The sequence below is a fragment of the Carcharhinus amblyrhynchos genome, chromosome 20, assembly GCF_965287045.1.
Source record: "Carcharhinus amblyrhynchos chromosome 20, sCarAmb.v2.hapA, whole genome shotgun sequence".
Taxonomy (NCBI): Eukaryota; Metazoa; Chordata; class Chondrichthyes; order Carcharhiniformes; family Carcharhinidae; genus Carcharhinus; species Carcharhinus amblyrhynchos.
In genome coordinates this window covers 24,757,479-24,778,716 of record NC_137343.1, presented here as the reverse complement: position 1 = coordinate 24,778,716, position 21,238 = coordinate 24,757,479, and the positions used below count along the sequence as shown (strand labels likewise).

The 21,238-nt window shown below is 41.5% G+C and overlaps 1 protein-coding gene across 3 annotated transcripts in view; it reads right to left on the bottom strand.

Moving 5' to 3' along the window:
- Positions 1 to 1,950: 1,950 nt before the first annotated feature.
- The window catches only part of gal3st1a (galactose-3-O-sulfotransferase 1a), a 43,539-nt gene continuing 24,251 nt past the window's right edge, over positions 1,951 to 21,238 (bottom strand). For all 3 annotated transcript variants that reach the window (XM_080208241.1, XM_080208242.1, XM_080208244.1), the window contains 6 exons: positions 6,322 to 6,431; positions 5,928 to 6,019; positions 3,938 to 4,118; positions 3,745 to 3,856; positions 3,306 to 3,394; positions 1,951 to 2,179 (listed from right to left, as the gene is read on the bottom strand). In XM_080208241.1, coding sequence (XP_080064367.1) covers positions 2,068 to 2,179; positions 3,306 to 3,394; positions 3,745 to 3,856; positions 3,938 to 4,118; positions 5,928 to 6,019; positions 6,322 to 6,431 — 696 coding nt within the window. In that variant the 3' untranslated portion in view covers positions 1,951 to 2,067. The remainder of the gene's footprint in view (positions 2,180 to 3,305; positions 3,395 to 3,744; positions 3,857 to 3,937; positions 4,119 to 5,927; positions 6,020 to 6,321; positions 6,432 to 21,238) is intronic.

Genomic DNA, 21,238 nt, shown 5'->3' with positions numbered 1-21,238 from the left:
AATATGGTAGAATGAGATTTAGGGAGTGATCTGGAAAGGATCAAGCCTAGGGCTCACAGAAAGGTTCTCCATAAAAGGAAAGTTGGACAGTTATAATTAGAAACAATTTGTTACAGCATTAATGTGGATGAAAGCTCAACTTGGGGTCAAATATGAAGTGTTTGAAACTGATGGTTTTAACTTGGTTGTTTGATTGGAGCATATTGATAAACAATTTTGATAGAAGGCAACAAAAGAAATAAAGTGCAAATGGATTTTGTCAGTGTACATAAAAAAATGCTTTCAGATCAGCAAGGAAAAAAGGGACCAAACAGATACCTAGGGTACAAAGTATAGCATGGGGGGTGTGGAATCCTTGTTTGTAGTTAGTGGAGTCAGGAGGGAAACCCTCTTAATGCCATGGTCTTCTGTAGATCAAGAATCAGTTAGGATGGAAGAATATGGTTGTGTAGAAAGACTGGGTCAAAGCCTATTCTCAGAATAATTAGACAGGTTGCTGTTCCATTGTCACTGGAGACTGATTAATTTTGGTAACAATTAGTAGGGATTGATATGGGATATGTCAGAAGTAACTGGTCACCAGAACTCAAGCTCCCTATAAAACTACAGGTGGTTTTGGAAACACAACAAGTCTACAGTCCTTTCCAAATTTGAAGTACTGGATCCAATTCCTAAAACTCTGCATGCCAATATTCAAGGATTAATAATTCCCATTTAAATCATGTGGCCTTAGCAGCTGTTAGCAAAAAGAGCCTTGCATTCCCATACCTGTATTAAGATCAGCTAGTGGCATCAAGACCCACTACTGGAGGACACCAAATATTGTGACAATGCACAAACTTGCAAAATGTAGTTTTATTTGAATAATTCTGGAGTACATTCAACATCTATTTGCTTCAGTAATTCAACACCTCCAATTTCCTCTTCCCAGCTAATGTACATGTCTCTTCCATTTGTACAGGCTCAAGAACAGGATTCCCAAAAAGCAAGCCAGCAGTGGGACAGCCAAAAGCATTACTCTTTCATAGTCTGAAAAATGAGAATGAGATGTAATAAAACAGCACAATATAAACAAGAGTTGAGTAGGCCACTTTCCATTCCAGCCTGCTTTTAATTAAAAATAATTCTGCCTTGAAGACTACACTGGAGTGCCAAAGACTCATTAACCTCAATCTGGTCCAAGTGGGCAACCCCTTATTTTTGAGGGTGACTTCTAGTTCTAGATTCTCTCCACATCCATTAGTCAGGAGGTTTAAGCAGTCTAATTGCTATTTCAGTAGCTAAACTTGAAATGCTATATGTTTCCTCAAGACAACCAACCCATTTGATATTAGTTTTGCAATCTTCTGAACTTCATTTAGAATGAGACCAATACTGTACTCCAAATGTATAGATACACTAGTGCTCTGTACAATAAGCACAACCTCATTAAAACTCCTGGCACCACCCCCACTAGTTAGTTGTCCTTTAAACTAAAAAGATATCATATTTTCCTACTACTAGATCTTTCCTCACTTAATCCTGAGGACTGATCCATGGCTCACATCTGGTTAACTAGAAAAACCACTTATGGCTACTCACTTCCCATTAGCTGAGAATCAGTAATTGGCCAGATTTTCTACCAATTCCCCAGACTCACTTATAGGACCAGTGTTAACTGATTTGTTTAAAAATCTGGAGAAACTTTGTTTTAAATATTGTCCTGTTACCCATCTTGTACAGTTTTCTTAAAGTTTGATATTGTCTAGTTAGCCAAAGATGCTGGGTCCTAAATTTTCCTCCACCTGCTCTTATGCAAGGATTTACTTCCTGAAAATAAGGGTGATTTCAGGGTTGCAGATCCAACATGATCCTGATCTTATGCTACATCAGTGTAAACCATTTGTCCTTGCTTGATGTTTTGGGCTCAGGCATTTACTGTTCTCACCTGGATTGGAAGTTCTGGATTCAGACTGAGCACTTTGCACCCTCAATGGACCAACTTTAGTTATGTGAGTAATGCCAGTTTTCAATTCTGGAAAAAATTGAAAACACAAGTCAAGCACAAAAAAGCCAATATACATCTATTTAGCCATTTGATGGAATTGTACCTCGTTTGTGGCGAGGTTGAGTAGGCTGGCATATTGTATCACAGCAGTCACACAGGGAACTTTGTAATGGGGCATCCAAGAGCTGCCAACTAAAGAACAGAATGGTAATCAACATCTCAGGTGAGTTCATAATGCATTTAGCTTCATTAGAAATGATTGTATTTTTCAAATGAAGGAAGTGTATAGTAGCTAAGTGGACATCAGGTGTTTGTCTGCACTGGGTAGAAATTTGACAGTGAAATGTGAACCTGCCCATTTGGAAGAAAAACAAAATGGAAATGAGAACTGAGGGGTAATCTGGTTCAAAAAACTTAGTATGATGGAGATGCCAGCATTGGACTGGGGTAAACAGCAAGTCTAACATCAGGTTAGAGTCCAACTGATTTATTTGATAAACAAGCTTTTGAGGTTTGCCTCTTCATCAGGTGAATGGAGAGTACTGGCCTCAGACAGAGCATATATGCTGTTATATGCTCTGAGGCCAATACTCTCCATTCACCTGATGAAAAGGCAAACCTCAAAAGCTTGAGTTTACTACCAAAGTTAGTATGCAGGTACAGCAAGTGATTAGGAAGGCAAATGAAATTGTCATTACAAAAGGGGACTAGAAGTGGGGTATTTTGCTATAGTTACACTACACATTTATTCCCTTATTTAAGGAAAAATATTAGAAGCAGCTCAAAGGGTTTTGATACTGTTGGGTGGTTCTTGTAAAAATAGAATTAGATCTTTAGCCATTGGATTTGATAGTGACATTGAAGCACAAGATCTCAATAGCATTGGAGACTGGATGCTGAAAGGACATTTCCTCTTGGAAAGACTAGAACCAGGTGACAGGATCATGAATCTGGAGAACTCTCTCCAGAAATTTAAAAAAGTAGAAGGGGAATAATAATAAATGTGGAGTATGCTCAGGGGCTGAATGAGCTGTCTTAATATGCAAGCTTGTCTGATGGAGGTTGGGGGGGGGGGGGGGGGAAGAAGGGGGTGGAGAAACCCAGTTGTCTTTATTCTAAGCGTAAACTAGCTATACATTTGTTAGGAATCCCGAGTAGATTCATATGTTCAAAGGTGGTACAAATCTTAAGACTGAGTTGGGTTAGGAACAAGTTAGGAAGAGCCTTGGACACTGCTATTGTGATCCTTTGTTTGGTGTACAAGATCCATTAATCAGTACAAAAATCATGACTTGACTAAAGTCCCATTGTTACCCACCTTTCAGTTTGCTGGTCAAAAGAACATGCTTTGAGAGACTGTGTATCCCAGTTAGGGTCCCATACTACAACTTTACAGTGTATGTATATCTGCAAAGCAAGAAACTACATTAAAATGCAGTCCATGTTAATACACAATACTGTCATGATTTAACCACAATTTACTCATCCTGCAAGCTCAATTGTCAGTTGCAAAATTAGCCATGAATGATAATTGAATGTTAGAGTCTAATAGTTGAACTTTTGGTATAAATTTAAAGTAAAAAGGCACTCAATCTGTTGCAATTTTGTTTAGTGAAAGAGGAGCCAGAAACCTTGTAGTGGAGCAAATGGCAGGTTCACAATTTAAACTTGCAATAGAGTTCATATTTTAAGTGAACCAAATCATGGTTTTAAGGATTTGTATGTGGTTTCATCACATTAATAACTTTAAGACTCACATCAGCACCCTCCAGGTTGACAAATTTAAATGCCTGCACAACAAATCGAAGGTTTGACTCTTCACTTCTGGGCAAGTACTTGGAATTTCCAGTTTTCCCATCAATAAGACATCTATTTAGGAACAGGGGAGAAATATTAATCCACAACCAATAGCATCAGTTTTAAAATATCAATATCCTTTTGTGATCATACCCATAGTTGTTTATGATGGTGTAGTTCTCAGGTGATTTGGCCAGTGAGCTGGTTGGTGTGGCAATACATTCTTCAAAGTATAGGCGGAGGTCTTGATGAAATGTTGCAATGACAGATGCTTCCAAGTTAATGGAAGCTCCCAGGAAGAATACAGAGTCCAGTCTCTCAGCAGTCCAATCATCTACAGCAGAAAGTTATATATATTACCAGTGTACAAAGTCATCTGTTTAAAACAGGGGAAGTATAATACTATTGTGGTGTCCATGACTACTGAGTCATGTGATGACTTGTCAGACTTCATGGAATAAGAGAAATAGCAGCAGTGACATACAATTGACAAAGTAGTGGGCAAGTGATTTTTCCAGTTGGTGTTCCTCTATGTAGAGAATTAGATTTGTACAGGGAGGGCACCATTTCAAAATTTACTACTGACAAAGCACTGTCTCCAAGTTGATTGAATTTGAAGGGCAGACAAGATGTGAAATTTAAGATGCACAAGATTTTAATAAGAATGCAGCAACAACAGTAACTGGAAAGGGGGGGCAGGGGAGAGAAAAAAAAAAAAGAGGAATCTGGGATTACAGATTGAAAAGTGTCAAGAATTTAGAGCACAAAATTCTGGCTTTAAAGGGTATACCAAAACAAGGTGGTCACAATGACCTGCATAAAGCACTAGCCAAATCAGCAGGCATTAAATCAAAGTTAATGCACTAGAACCAAAATAAGCATTTATAAAGTCTATATAATACTGAGAAGGCTCAATTGAGTTCTGATGCATCCTTAGCATCAGATGGATAGAGTCACCATTAGGTGAAAGATGCTAGTGCTGATCAAATAAATTGGCTTTACTGGCCTGGGCACATGCACAGGAGCTACATCCAAGGATGCTATGCAGGGAGGTAGCTTGTGCCAAGAGATTAGTAGGGCATCCAAAACTGATTCAAGGAGGCAATCAGGAAACAAACTCTCAGCAGTGTTAAACCCTAGCTGACAAATGGAAATGTGACACCAGCTGTGGTTAGGAATTTGACATTATTTCAGAATGAGCCAATCCTAGCCCTGCCAACTAGTTCAAGTCATACAAGCATCCTTTTGAAGTTAATTCAGCCAGTGAGAAACTGATCAGCACACCTTAGATGAAGGACTAAGTTAAATAGTTCTTATGAGCTAAACAAGTAAAACCAACTCAAATTAACTTAGGGACAAATTAAGAGGGGCAGCCCTCCAAAGAGGAAGGGGGGGGCAGGAAATGACCCAAACAGAAACCAAAGTCCAAAGGAAACTTAAAATGTTAAATCAAAATGTGATTGACAGGGTCTATAACACCAGCCCCCACAATGCCCAGCAGGCATCAACTGCACCCACAGACACTGCATGCTTCTCTCCAGAGAGACCTGGCCACAAACATAGCCACAGTAGAGGGGCAGGCAGTCAGGACAGATGGCATTTTTCTTCATCTCAGGTAGCAAATTATCTTGAGATAGACTGATAAGAGCACAGAATTGGAAATCCGTTAGAAAAGGAATTCACAAATGGCAAGTATTCCATGTGGCAAAGTGCCACAAGATTCATGATAGGGAGAATATCCAACTCATTACAGCAATATAACAACTGAGGAGATAAGAATATCACCAGCCAGATCTAGTGAATGTTGTTTGTCAGCACATCACCTCCAGTTACACTTTGACTCTGGTTTATAGTTAAAACAAAAGGTCAGTGATAGAAATTTTTGGGGAAATCCAAAAACCTAATGACAGGTCTGCAATTTCCCCCTGGGCTTTGGGAGAATCAGGATGGGGCATCCTTAGAGTTCATGTGGACAGAATGCAACTGGTTATCTGCCATTGAAATGGTAACTACCACCCAATCAACTTGGATTCAATGCAGAGACAGTAGGTGAAGAAAATTGGTCTCACTGGCTGTTCAATGTGGAAAGCTACATTCTGATGTTAGTGCATAGAATCATCCCTCATTGTGGGTAATAACTTACCATTCATTGTCTTCATAGAAAAGACCAAACTACCATCACCATCCAGCTGGTCAACAAGTGGAAATGTTATTAAAGGCATAGACACTTCATCCCTAGGGAGAGAAGGAGAATTATGCATTGGCAGAGATTCACTGTGCTGGGACTGTATTTGGACAGAAAATTAACCTGTGTGGGGGCAGCAGGTATCAGCCACGGAGCAGATAGCTAAATAGTGATGGCTCCATGGATTTGTGCGACTCGGTCCCATTAGTTTAACTTTCAATGAAGAGTTAAGCAGCAAAACAGTAACTAGTATTTTAATATTGGAAAGTGAGACCTCCACCATCCCAGACGGCTATTTAGCCAGAGAAAGTGGTATGGATGTTAAACAGCGGGGGTTGGATTCGATTCTTACACAGGATAGCGACATTCCAGGCGGGTATTGAGCTGGGGCGCCTCCATCGCCGGGGATGCATTTGCTTGGTATTTCAGGTAATTCCAGTAAATTATTTCTCTGTCGGTCACCTGAGAGAGAGAAAAGCAATTAGAGCTCAGGACTTAGAGCGAGAGAGAGCGAGCAAGGGTGGTAGAGTTTCACCCACCAGTCTGCCAGCCTTACAGTCCAATAATCCATACTGGAAAGTGAGGACTTGGGGCGAGCTAGAGCTTGGAGGACAGTCTCCCAGCCGGAAAGTTGAAGCATTAAAGAAATCCATCGAGACACGGACCGTCAGGGTAGCATTGCCGCAGGAGTGAGTGATCCCATGTGGGAGAACTAAAAGAGAGAGAAAGTTAAAACCAGGAAAGGAGAGAAACATATCGATTCAGGACCACAGCCCATAAATAAACACACAGGACCTGTTTCTTGACCTCCCAGAGAGGTGAACAGCATCAATACCACTACACTCCAAAGCAGAATCATCTTGTTCACAGTGAACTGGGTTCCTGATACAGGATAGACGAAGGTGAGCAGTTTTATAACAAGCCCAATGAACCTCTTAACATGCAGCTCATTCAGGATCCCGAGTACCCATTACTCCCATACTGGATCCAATTTACAAGCCCATTAAAAATCTCGAGACATTATTGTGGGTGGTTGAGGTGAGGGGAGGGGAGGGGTGGGTTCGTGAAAAGCAGGAGAACAGACATGCAGATCCAAATTCAACTTTATTAGATTGTGAGAAAAACACATTTTAGAAATATCCTCCAAACTATCCAATGTTACAGAAATTTCAGGAGCTGCAATTGTCACAATTCTGTGTACCCTGAAATGAGACCATCTAGTGTCCATTGGCTTGTTCAGAAAACATCCATTGTCATCAGAATATGATATTCTTGCTTACGTTCTTGTAAAGCTATAACTATCAATAGTTGTAGTTTTACAAGAATGGTTACAGGGATGAGAAAGTTCAATTAGGAGGATAGATTGGCACTGTCCTCATAGAGTCATAGACCCTTCGGCCCAACTTGTCCATGCTGCCTTTTTTTTTAAAAACCCCTAAACTAGTCTCAATTGCCCACATTTGGCCCATATCCCTGTAGACCTATCCTACCCATGTGACTATCTAAATGCTTTTTAAAAGATAAAATTGTACCTGCCTCTAGTACTACCTCTGGCAGCTTGTTCCAGACACTTAGCACCCTCTGTGTGAACAAACTGCTCCTCTGGACACTTTTGTATCTCTTCAGTCTCACCTCAAACCTATACCCTCTAGTTTTCGACTCCCCTACCTTTGGGAAAAGATAATGACTATCTACCTTGTCTATGTCCCTCATTATTTTATAGACCTCTATAAGATCACCCCTCAGCCTCCTACGCTCTAGAGAAAAAAGTCCCAGTCTATTCAGCCTCACCTTATAACTCAGTCCATCAAGTCCTGGTAGCATTCTAGTAAATCTTTTCTGCACTCTTTCTAGTGTAGTAATCTCTTTTCTATAATAGGGTGACCAGAATTTTACACAGTATTCCAAGTGTGACCTTACCAATGTCTTGTACAACTTCAACTAGATGTCCCATCTCCCGTATCCAATGTTCTGACTGATGAAACCAAGCATGCCAAATGCCTTCTTCACCACTCTGTCCACCTGTGACTCCACTTTCAAGGAGCTAACAAAATGCTAAGAGGAAATTAAAGGTGTTCAAACTCACAAAGGAGGCTAAACAGATTTGATAGGGAGAAATTGTTCCTATTTGTAATAGGGATCAAGAAGGAGAGGACACAGATTTAAGATAATTTGCAAAAGAAGCAAATGTGGTGTGGTTCAGGTCTGGAATGCACTATCTGATAGTGTGGTTGAGGCATTCAGGAGGGCATTAGTTGATTATTTGAATGGAAACAGTATGCAGGGATATGAGGAAAAGGCAGGGGAATGGCATTAAATCATGCTCATTTGGAGAGCCAGTGCCGACATGATGGGCCAAATACCTCCTTCTGTACAGTAACAATTCTGTGGTATAATTCATGCATGCAACATTGTGTTAATTATGCCCTGCAATAGAGTCACACTTGGCGTGGTGCCTAAGGGCACACCCAATGTACATACTCAAGCAAAAATGGATCATAGAAACATAGGAAATAGGAACAGGAGTAGGCCATTCAGTCCATCAGTCCCCATTCAAACAGATCTACCACGACACCATTTTCCCCACACTATCCCCATATCCTTTGATGTTGTTTGTATCCAAAAATCTCTCCGTTCCTGTCTTGAACACACTCAGTGATTGAGATTCCATAGAGAATTCCAAAGATTCATCTCTCTCCAAGTGAAGTGATTCCTCCTCATCCCTGTCTGAAATGGTCTGCCCCTTATTCTGAGAGTGTTCCCCCTGGTTCTAGACTTAACAACCAGGGGAAACATCATATCCACATTTACCCTGTCATGACCTATAACAATTCTGTAAGTTTCAATAAGATCACCTCACATTCTTTGAAATTTGGGGGATACTGGTCCAGTTTCCTCAATCTCTCCTCATCAGACAATCCCACAATCTCAGGAATTAGTCTAGATAAATTCTGTCGCACTTGCTCTTTGGCAAGTATATCCTTCCTTTGTTAAGGCAACCGAAACTGTGCACAATGCTCCAGGTGTGGTCTTACCAAGGACCTATGCAGTTACAGCAAGACATCTTTCCTCCTGTACTCAAATCTCCTTGCAATGAAGGCCAACATACCATTGTCTTCCAAATTGCTTGCTGCACCTGCGTGCTAGCTTTTTGTGACAAATGAACAAGGTCCCTTTGGACACCAACACTTCCCAATCTTTCACCATCTCAGAAATACTCTGCCTTTTTGTTTTTTCAATCAAAGTGGATAACTTCACACTGTTCACATTCAATAGATCGCGAACAGCTGTGGTCGTGGCTATAAATCCAATCATATTATTATTTTCTAAGTGTCTAGTTATCACATCCTAAAAATAGATTCTAACATTTTCCTCACTACTGATGTCAAGCCAACAGGTCTGTAGATCTTTGTTTTCTCTATCTCTTCATTATACAGTGGGGTTGCATTTGTGACTTCCAGTCTGCAAAAACCTTTCCAGGATCTGTAGAAATTTCAAAGATAACCACCACTGCATCCATCATGTCTAATGAGACCTCCTTCAACACTCTGTGATGTAGCTTAACTGATCCACGGGATTTATCAACCTATAATGCAATTAATTATTCAAGTACTACCTCTTTATTAATACTAATTTCTCTCAGCTCCTCATTTTTACAAATCCCATGGTCTCACCTACGTCTGGGATCTTACGGGATCTTTTGGCTGACTAGCTGTAGCGTCCCACCCCCTCCCCCGACAGCAGGTCCTGCCATAGCGGAGCTGGAAAATCCCAGCCTGGGAGATTTTCTGTAACTTCCTCTGTGAAGACAAACACAAAGCTTAGTTTCTCTGCTATTTCCATATGCTTCATCATAAATCCTCCTGTCTCTCTCTGTAATGGACTCGCATTTGTCCTTTCTAATCTTTTCCTTTTCACGTACCTAATAAAGCTTTTACAGTCCATCTTTATGTTTTTTTTTGCCAGCTTGCATTCATTTTCATCTGCCTTATCAACTTCTTGATTCTCCTTTGCTGGATTCTAAATTGCTCCCAATCCTCAGGCTTGCCACTGTACCTGACAACCTTGTAAGCCATTTCTTTGATCTAAAGCAATCTTTTATTTATTTTCTTAGACATGGTTGAGTCCAAACTTTTCCTGTTTGGTTTTTGAGTCATAGGGGAATGTGTATTTATTGTAGACCATGTAATGTGTCTTTAAATACTAATCCAGAACCAGGGGTCACAGTCTGAGGATTCAGGGTAGACCATTTAGGACAGAGATGAGGAGAAATTTCTTCAACCAAAGAGTGGTGAGCCTGTGGAATTCATTACCGCAGGAAGTAGTTGATGCTAAACCATTGAATGTATTCAAGAGGCAGTTGGATACAGCACTTGGGGCAAATGGGATCAAAGGTTATGCAGAGAAAGCAGGATTAGGCTATTAAATTGGACAATCAGCCACGATCATGATGAATGGCGGAGCAGGGTCGAAGGGCCAAATGGCCTCCTTCCGCTCCTACTTTCTATGTTTCTACCATCAAATATTTTAATGAATTTTCCAAAATCACCATAGCCAACCTTCCCCTCATACATTCATAATTTTGTTTATTCAGATTGACTGTAATTTCAGAGTGAACTATATCACTTCCAAACTTGATGTAAAACTTTATCATATTGTGGTCACTATTTCCTAGTGGCTCCTTTACAGCAAAGTTACGAATTAGCCCGTTCTCATTAGATAACATTAAATCCTTAGTTGGTTCCTCAACATATTGTTCCAGAAATCCATTTCACACACACGTTCAGGAATTCATCCTACACAGCATTTGTGCTAATTAAGTTTAACTAATTTGTACGTAAATTGAAGTGGTCCGTTATTACCCATGTTACATGCAGTTGTAATTTCTTGATCCATTCTGGGCCCAACATTACAATGTTACATGGGGTGGGGGTGGGGCAGGTGGGGTCATCCAGTATGCTAAAACCTCGTAATGCGAGATTCTTTACAGAAGGTCTCCCACATGGGATTGTCTTCACCCCAGCCTCAAGGTGCTTTTACACTGAGTTTAGTCAGGTGCTGGGGGAATGTTGGCTGCAGTAGATCAGTCACACACAGCTGATGCCAAACCTGAAACAAGCACGCTGGTTCAGCTAAAATCAGAGGTTGGGAAGACGCCAAAACCAAGTAAAGATAAGGGTAACTTAGAACTCTAATTATCAGATAATTTTTTGCTGCTAGGGAATTTTATCTGTTGGCAGCACGTAATTAGAGAGTCAAACCCTTTAGACTCTTGGCATAGATTTCTTCCTCTGCAGTACCATCTGTACCTTGTAGACTGCGGCAACCATTATACAACTAACAGGACATCAATACCTGCTCTACAAATTAATAAATACGAAGTAGTCAACATTCCACTGTTATTCTCAAAGAAATTGCATATTTTAATTCAAATGGGATAACTTTATGAATCTTTCTTCTGCTTGAGAATACTGATGTTTTCTTGTATATGTTTTAGTTTATTTTTATGGTGGGGGTTTTTTTAGACCCATCTGCATCATGCGGCATTCATAGGTGAATGAATCAGTAAACATCCGGCTCGCAAGCTTTCCATCTGGCACGGGATATCAGAACGCTGTCATGCTGTGCCATTCACCAGTTTATTGTTAAGTTTGCCAATAATCAAGTCTCTTATTGCTTTCATCTCCTTCCACCCCGGCTCTGGGTTGATATGATAATAAACTTAATGATAGTTGGCCACAATTGTCTGCACTCATGTACCATGCAGTACAATGGAGTCAGAGTACAAATGAGAATCAAATGTCCCCTGCAGCTCTTGAATGAATGGCAATGCCTCTGTGTATTTTGTTATTTTGCAATTATGATAGGTTGCAATTTCAGTCCATCAGCACTATGTTAAGGAATAACACTCCTTTGACATTAGGAGTAAGGAAAAAAGGAAACAAGGTGTTATGACCCAAGAAGGCGTTTCCTCAAAGTTGCCCACTGAGCTAAAAATTTGTGTGTCTTGGGGAAGCACAGTGGCACAGTGGTTAGCACTGCTGCTTCACAGTGCCAGCGACCTGGGTTCAATTCCCAGCTTGGGGTCACTGTCTGTGTGAAGTCTGCGCGTCTTCCTCATGTATGCATGGGTATCCTCCAGGTGCCCCGGTTTCCTCCCACAGTCCAAAAGATGTGCTGGTTAGGTGGATTGGACATGCTAAAGTCTTCCTCAGTGTACCTGGACAGATGCTGGAATGTGGCAACTACGGGATTTTCACAGTAACTTCACTGTAGTATCAATGTAAACCTACTTGTTACTGATAAATAAACTTTGATTTTGTCTGCATGCTGTCCCTTTACTAATAAATAAACTTTGATTTTGTCTGCATACAGCCCCTTTTTAGTTCTGACTGGTTCAATTCAAAGATAACCCAGCAGCAAAGCTTTAGTCTTAAACCAGAAAAGGCTAGTTTATTTACAAAACACTGCTATTAGCTACTTAAGTAAATTTAATTTACTAATTAAATACATACAAAGATTAATGCAGTTAAGGATAAAAGATATTTATAAAAATGAGATTGCATTCTGTCCTTTCAGATTTTGTATAGGCTCAGAGCTTTTAGATTCAGTGTTGGTTGTCTGCGATGAGGTTGACAAGTTGTGTTCAGCAGTTGTGAGGGCTTCTATAGTTGAATAGTCAGAGTTTGCCTTTGTAGGTGGATTGAGCTGCTAAAACAGCTTTGGGGAGCAGGTGAATGTCCCCTTTCTCTAATGGTTCTGCTGACATGATACTGCCTGGATTCCTTTTTCACCAGAACAGTGGTGATTTTCTGGACAGCTTCCTCTATGAATCCCAGTGGCAGAGAGAAACCTAGATCTTACATGCTGTTTATAGTTCATTCAGCAGAGAGCTGTGGGCTACAGCTGTCTTCTGAAGGTCTCCTATGTTCTCTATGCACAAATGGTTGTTTGCAACCAAACTTTATACAGTTTATAACTCAAAATGACTACTGTCCCAAACTGTTAAATCATGATTCCATATTAGGCATTGGGTTAGCCCAGGTCTGGGGGCCTAGTTCTATCCATTGTCCTTTGGCAGAGGTAATTAACCTGTTAAATGTCTTCGCCATTACCATGAATGGTTCCTATTCTTCCAGGTTTCGTGAGATAGGAAAGCACTATTCACTCCTTCAGGGAAGACACTATCAGTGACTTTTCATTTACTGTTGTGGAAATGCACTTGAATTTCAGATGACTTCACATTTCTGGATGTGTCTCTTTTTAATGACTTGGAGCCTCCTAGAAACTTGACAAACATTGCAATTGTAAAAGACCAGGTGACATCTGGCAGCCATTTTTAAGGCTCCTTGTGCACGTTCGATAAAAGAATTAGCTTTTTTATATTGTCTATAATATCACAACTACATGGTTGTGACACATATTCCTCCATCATTCATCCCAAGGAACTAAGCTTCAACTGATCAGTTCACACTAGAAAGGAAGTATTTACATTTATATACCACCTTTCACATTATCATAGTACATCACAGCCAGAAAAGGAGTTTCAAAGTGCAGTCACAATTGTAATCAGTCTCCTTGGATTATGGAGAGTCCTCAGTAAAATGGGTTTATGCAATCTCAACCCTGTTACTCAAGGACATGAACCCACTACACATAACTACTGATAACTGGTCACAGAAACACACTGAACTATCAATTTGACTGAAGACAAAAAGGAAAATGCCGCATGGATATAAAAGGAGGAATTTATTTCAGTATTCCATGAATTATATCCTTTAGAGAAAATCTTTGGCTGTCACCCAATTTCTGGAGTGGCACAGTGGTTAGCACTGCTGTCTCACAGCACCAGGAACCCAGGTTCAATTCCTGGCTTGGGTCACTCCATGCAAACTCTGTGTGGAGTTTGCACGTTCTCCTTGTGTCTGCATGGTTTCCTCTGGGTGCTCCAATTTCCTCCCACAGTCCAAAAGATGTGCTGGTTAGGTGCATTGGCCATGCTAAATTCTTCCTCAATGTACCCAAACAGGTGCCGGAGTGTGGTGACTCGGGGATTTTCACAGTAACGTTATTGCAGTGCTAATGTAAGCCTACTTGTGACATTGATACATAAATAAACTTCAAAGGATATATTTGATGCTAATATTGATTAAAGAGCCTTTCTATTCCTTGGCAGCAACATCACTTGATCAGTGGAGTCTGAATAAAGATAAATCTTTACAAAAAAAAATTGTATAGGCCAGAAATGGTGATTTCTCTTTTTTCTATTCGCAATGTTCCTTTAGATGAAGCTATGTTATGTGAAAACAGTGGCAGCCGAAGCTTGGCTTTGTGATATTAGTATCAAAACATCGCACCTATCTGACCTGAATGTGGTTGCTCCTCATTCTCTTCCTATTGTTGTTCTGAGTCTTTTTCTTACTCTTTGGTTATGTTGTATGCATGTTTGTAGATGGCTAAGATGACATGTGGGATTAGGCCCAAGGTAGGGCGTAATGCCTTATCTGGTCAGCTTGGATCTTTTTTGTCTCTTTTGAGGGGACCATGAATTGGATTCAATTGGATTTTGAATTTGGTTTTGGAGTAAGCAGGGAATGGACTTGAGTTTGCCTGGTCCACTCTGAGCATTGGCTTTGCAAATTTAAGGATGGAGTAAAGAAAATTTAATGACTTACTCATTATTTTGTTTCCTGCATTTTGCTTTATGGAGATCAGGGTGAACGAATTGTGCAAATTAGTGAAACAGTGATACTTTACCAGGTGACTTATCATCTCAATTATAAAGCTTTGATAAAGAATGAGAAACTATTTCTTTTGGTAGGAGGATTAGTAACCAAAGGAAAGTGATTAAAGAATAAATTGATAGAGGGGTTATGACAAGAAGTTTTTTGTTGACACAGCATGTTAGGATTTGGAATGCACTGCATGGCTCTTCAACCAATATTAGAAAATATTATATCCAGACATTATTGAAACCTAAAGATTTTTTCAAAAGGATATACTCCATAGGATACTGAGCTAAATTTCCCCTTCTACATTCATGCAGCATCTTAGTAGTAGGAGCAGTTTCAATAGTAACGTCCAAAGAGGAACAAGTTGTATACTTGAAAAGGAAAAGGCTGCAGGACCATGGAAAAAGAGAAGGATAGTCATTAACATGATATCCGGCACATGTACAGTGGCCGCATGACTAAAGTTTATTCATTAGTGTCACAAGTAGGTTTACATTAACACTGCAATAAAGTTACAATGAAAATCCCCTAGTTGCCACACTCTGGCACCTGTTAGGGTACACTGAGAGTGAATTTAGCATGGTGAATGCATCTAACCAGTACGTCTTTCAGGCTGTGGGAAGAAATCGGAGCAACCGGAGGAAACCCACACAGACACAGGGAGAAGGTGCAGACACCACACAGTCACCCAAAGCCAGGAATCGAAGCCAGGTCTCTGGTGCTGTGAGGCCACAGTGCTAACCACTGTGCACGATGTTTCCCTAACAAACAGGACGGACAAAATAACTCGTTCAAATAGCCAGCACAAGCACCACAACTCGTGCGCTCTCATATTCCACATTTACTGCAAGTGTAATTTATTGCATCTTTAGGATTGTTTACAGTTTGCAAGTATCAAGCTTCATTGCTCAAGCATGACCATCTGGTTCCGTTCTGTTGGGGCATTGTTCCAGAACCTGTGATCAGCCACAGGAGGCTGATTCTGTCAACTTTTCCTCTCCTTTGGGCTGTTAGGACTTAATAGACACGAGCTAATGAAAACAGAAGCGAACTCCTGCGTCTTTACCAGATGCAGAGCTCTCAGCGAAAGCAGTCTGAATTTAGAATGTGAGCAGTCTCCAGTGGCACAGGTGCCACAGCCTGGAGCATGAATGTTCCCGAAGGAATCCCTAAAGATCTGACAAGTTTACTTTTCTCTTTTCGGAACGATTGACATCCTCACATTGAGAGATTGCTGTACTGGGAGATGGAACATCTTTCCAGCATTTTCAGCCGTTGTTTTCATCATGCGCTGTGTTCTAATTCTGTGCCATAACTCCCGGTGCTAAGTGCATTGCTGGTAGCACCAAGAAAGGCATTTTCATTTTCCACATCACCCTTTAGCTCCGATCAGTGCTCGTTCAGAGATAGCTATACTTGTGAAACCTGTGCTCACTAAATATTTGATTCATTGAGGAGGCTTTTGAGAAGGATAAGAAATTTGTTGCAGCGATTAAAACATTGTGAGATGCTCCCGGGATAAAATATATTCTCACTGCAATAAAGAAACTGCAAGAGGCTGTATTTTTAACAATGACAAGAAATGCACTACTTATACAATGTTTTAAGACAAACTAAAATCTATTCAGTGACAACATTGTTTTGCGCAGACATTAGAATGTCCATATCTGTGGTGAGTGCCAATAGAAGGCTGCAACTCACTGATTTTGATTTATTATTGTCACATGTATTGGGATGCAATGAGAAGTATTGTTTCTTGCGCGCTTTACAGACAAAACTTACCGTTCCTACAGAAGGAAACAAGACAGTGCAGTGTTATGCTACTTAAAGGTCATTTGAGTAAAATGGTTTAAAATGTAATTAGTCAGTGACAATATGGAGGCATATTATTTAATGTCAGATAAATTTAATGCAGATATGGAAAGCTTATCTTTCGTAAACTGTGACCGCAGAACAAAAGCACTCTAGCAGCTATTTAGCAAAACTTCAAAGGAGGCCAGAGATCTGTGGGCAAGGTTGCTAATTTCTCTTCTCTGCACAGAGAATACAAATCAGAAATTTCATAAATCTGGAAAATCCTCCTTTCTTAACTTCCAGATAGTAAGACTGGCACCACTTAAAAGGTTTTTGCAGTTCAAGCTCTCTCTTAGGAGGGGGAGGAGGCTTTGTGGTTAACTCAGTTGGCTAGATGCCAGGTTCAGAATAATACCAACAGCACAGGGTTCAATCAATCCCAGTTCAGGCTAAGACAAACAAGGGACCCGCTTCTCCATCCTGCCCTGTGTTTTACAACTACAGCATGGTCCTTATTGTTGAGAATGTTACCTAGACAAGAGAGAGAGAGAGTTTCTCTACTTTTGATATCTGTCTATCCCTCAAATGGAATGTACATCCCTAAATGAACAAGGGTGTATCTTTTATTATCTAGTAACTAGTTACAAAACTCCGTAATTTTGGAATTTTAACAGCTAATCTCTACTCCATTGCTACCAAAATATTGCACTTTTGGCTAACATTGTATAAAATCTATGAATAGACAGTTCATTACCTTCACAGTAAATTTTCCAATGCTTTTCAGTGATGGTAAATAATATGGATGCAAATTCTTATCTTTCTCGATGTGGACTCACTTTTCTAGCCAAGCTAGCTAAAGTGGGTTGGCTTAGAAACAACTTTGAAATGTAGATATCATTGTGTTATTACCATAGAGAGATGGCTAACTGTGTCAGTGAGTGGTGCCCCTCCCCCATACGAGATACCCAGCACAGACTACAAACACCATTCTTTCTAAGACTATTCCAAAATGGAACATGCTGAAAAGAAATAGTCACAGCCCCATCACTTGAAATCTTCAAGACCCATCTTTAGATTGTTTCCGTTTAAAAGTTTCAAAATTTAGTTTCAGCATTCATTTCAGCAGATTGTGCCTGGTTTAGTTAGCACTAGAGTCATAGAGGTTTACAGCATGGAAACAGGCCCTTCAGCTCAACTTGTCTATGCCACCCTTTTTTAAAATCCCTAAGCTAGTCCCAATTGCCCACATTTGGCCCATGTTGTTCTATACCCATCTTACCCATGTAACTGCCTAAACGCTTTTTAAAAGACAAAATTGTACCCACCTCTACTACTACCACTGGAAGCTTGTTCCAGCCACTCACCACCCTCTGTCTGAAAAAATTGCTCCTCTCTCCCCTCTCACCTTAAACCTACGCCCTCTAGTTTTAGATTCCCCTCTAAAAAATCTTTTGAGAAAATATATTGACTATCTAGCTAATCTATGTCTCTCATTATTTTATTGACCTCTATGAGATCACCCCTCAGCCTTCTATGCTCCAGAGAAAAAAGTCCCAGTCTATCCAGCCTCTCCTTATAATTCAAACCATCAAGTCCCAGTAGCATCCTAGTAAATCCCTTCTGCACTCTTTCTAGTTTAATAGAGGCAAATAGGTCACATACCTCCCTCCCAAATATGGAGTTAAGGTGCCCCTTTGTCTGGCAATGTCCTTTGGGACGGCCTACTTCCTGTATATTCCTGATGTCTAAGGCTGCGGCCTGTTTATCTTGGTCTTTACACACACTTGGCCATCCTATCCCATTACGCTTTGCAATCACCATCTTTGGTGGCCTGTTTGGCCACATTTTCACGGCACACCTTCACAACACAGTCTGCCTCTTCAAGCCTCCTACTGCACCCTTTCATACTCCCTTCACACTTTCAGGGTCATCTTTCACCCAGCCACTCGTGGGTTCCCAACACTAATCATGTGGCCCTCTCCCCCCCACCCCCCAACCCCCACCATCCTACTCCCCAGTGGCTAATGGGCTCTTCCCATCCATAGGTCCCACGCATGCCAGACTTCATCACCATCTGAACTGACAGGACTCCCACTACACTCTCCCCATCTGTTTCACTGCAGGACAAACTTGAAAGTAGCTGTGTGAGTGGATACAGCCAGCCAGAATCATACCTGAGCTCAGATGCCTCATGCCCTTTGAGGAACGAGCCCTTGAATTGGCCGGTGAAGGGCAGGACTGCATCTGTGCTGAGGGGGCAGCAGACAAAAGTGAGAACCGTCAACATGCAGTACCATTCATGAACTCCCAAGGGAAACCATTCCTTCAACATCCAAATCCAGTTAGGGAGCTGATCAGGTGAGTGGCTTCCTCTTGTGGCAGGTGAGGCATACCTCTTTCATGTGAAGACTGCACTTACCATGTCAAGCTCATCTTTAGAGGGCACCCTCATTCCCCCTGCTCACAAGGACTGCAGATTGAACGATCCATCCATCTGTCACAGCCATCTACTCTAACACTAATCCCTGACAATCATAACCAGAGGAATTGAGCTTCCATGCAGTTGGCCCTCTTTGTCCTCTCACTGAGTGTGGGGTTCAGATCTCACTGCAGTCATTCTTTCCCCACCTTCCCGGTGAGACTGAACCCCACACTCAGTGTGAGGACAGAGAGGACCAACTGCATGGAAGTTCAGTTGAGTAAGAGAGTTCTCAGTCCTCATGAGGCAGGGAACTACTCCTTTCCTGAGGCACCCCCATTAGCCCTTGCACCCTAGCATCTCACATAACTCCAGCCAAGATCCTCATAGTTGCCCCTGGTATTGACCCTCTGTATTCACCTCCTCCCATCCATTTTCCAGCTCCCACTCTGGAAGTACACTCCCTCAGTGATGACGATATTGATACAAGCCTGGCTTAGAGGACACAGGAAGCGCTGTCTGCATGCCAGCCAACAGAAACCCCTTGAAACCTAGGGGTGCCCTGACATGAAAGGAAGGGAATTCCTGTGAGTGCCCTTTCCCCCAAGATGGTGACGCTGATCTTTCCCCACCACCGCTCCACCCAGCCCTGAGTTGAACTTAGCTAGATGCCCCTTGTCGTCTCTGCTGCTCCCTCTGGAATTTACATCCCTCTGGGGGGTGAGGTCGCCAGGTTCATCTTTATATGAAGCTGTTGTAAATTGTGCAGACATGGTCACGGTGGTGCTCGCTGAATATTCAGTGGGGGAGGGGGGTGGAGGAAATCCCCAGAGTCGAGTGCTTGCTAATCAAATGCTGGGTTCCCAAACTCTTGTGGCATTTTCCACATTATTCCTCCATGAGGGGGGCTTGAAGATCAGAAACCGCGATCTGGTGAGCAAGATTCGTGTTTTCTGATTCTCTCTGGATTTTGTGCTTGCGTTGGTGATCCCAAGTACAACTAATATGGGCTCAAAGTCACCCTCGTAGACAGCGCACGCCCAGTCTTTGACTGTTGGCTGTCAACTTTTGAGGTGCAAAACGGCGGTTGTATTTTGAATTCCACCTCCCCCCCCCCCCCCCTCCCTCCCTCCCCACCTCCACCAAGAATCATTTTGGACCGTATCTCAAGCTTTATCATGGAGTTTTACGGCACAGAAAGAGGCCCTTCAGCCCATTCTTTACTCAGAGGGTAGTAAGGGTGTGGAATGCCCTGCCTGCAGCAGTTGTGGACTTGCCAACTTTAAGGCATTCAAATGGTCAGTGGATAGGCATATGGATAACATTAGAATAGTTTAGGTTAGAGGATCATTAGATTGGTTTCACTGGTCGGCACAGCATCGAGGGCCGAAGGGCCTGTACTGCGCTGTAATGTTCTATGTTCTATCATGTCTGTGCTGGCCATCAAGCATCTATCTACTCTGAAATGGAACGAGTGTGCTGCGGAAAGCAGTTTGTGGCACCTTGAGCCATTGCTTTGCCTTCTTTTTATAGCCTTGATGTTTGGCGGCTTGCTATTTTAATTAACTTGCTTCAGCTAACTTCAGTGAACTTGATGTAGGTTATTTGAGGTTTTCATCCTCAGATCTTCCTATTACTTTGCTGTGTTAGACATAATCTAGTAGTACATTTACCAGATGAGCCATCAGATAGAATTTGAATTCAATAAAAAAATCTGGAATTAAGAATCTACTGACAACCACAAAACCATTTTTGATTGTCGGAGAAAAACCCATCTGGTTCACTAATGTCCTTTAGGGAAGGGAATCTGCTGTCCTTACTTGGTCTGGTCTACATGTGACTCCAGAGCCACAGCAATGTGATTGACTGTGATCAGAAAAGAGCAGCACGGTGGCACAATGGTTAGCACTGCTGCCTCACAGCGCCGGGGACCGAGGTTCAATTCTAGCCTTGGGTCACTGCCCTGTGGAGTTTGCACGTTTTACCCATGTCTGTGTGGGTTCTACCCGAGTACTCCGGTTTTCTCCCACAGTCCAAAGATGTGCAGGTTAGGCCATAATTGGCCATGCTGGATTGACCCTAGTGTCAGGGGATTAGCAGGGTAAGTATGTGGGATTATGGGAATAGGGCCTGGGTGGATTGTGGTCGGTGCAGATTTGATAGGCCAAATAGCCACCTTCTGCATTGCAGGGATTCTATGAAAATTGAAGAAAGCTGGTTTACACAGAATTAAAACGGCTTTGTATTATTAATAGAAATGCACACTCTATATCGCTATAAAAAGGAATCCCGTCACAACATTCTTGTTAATGGAAAATATCATT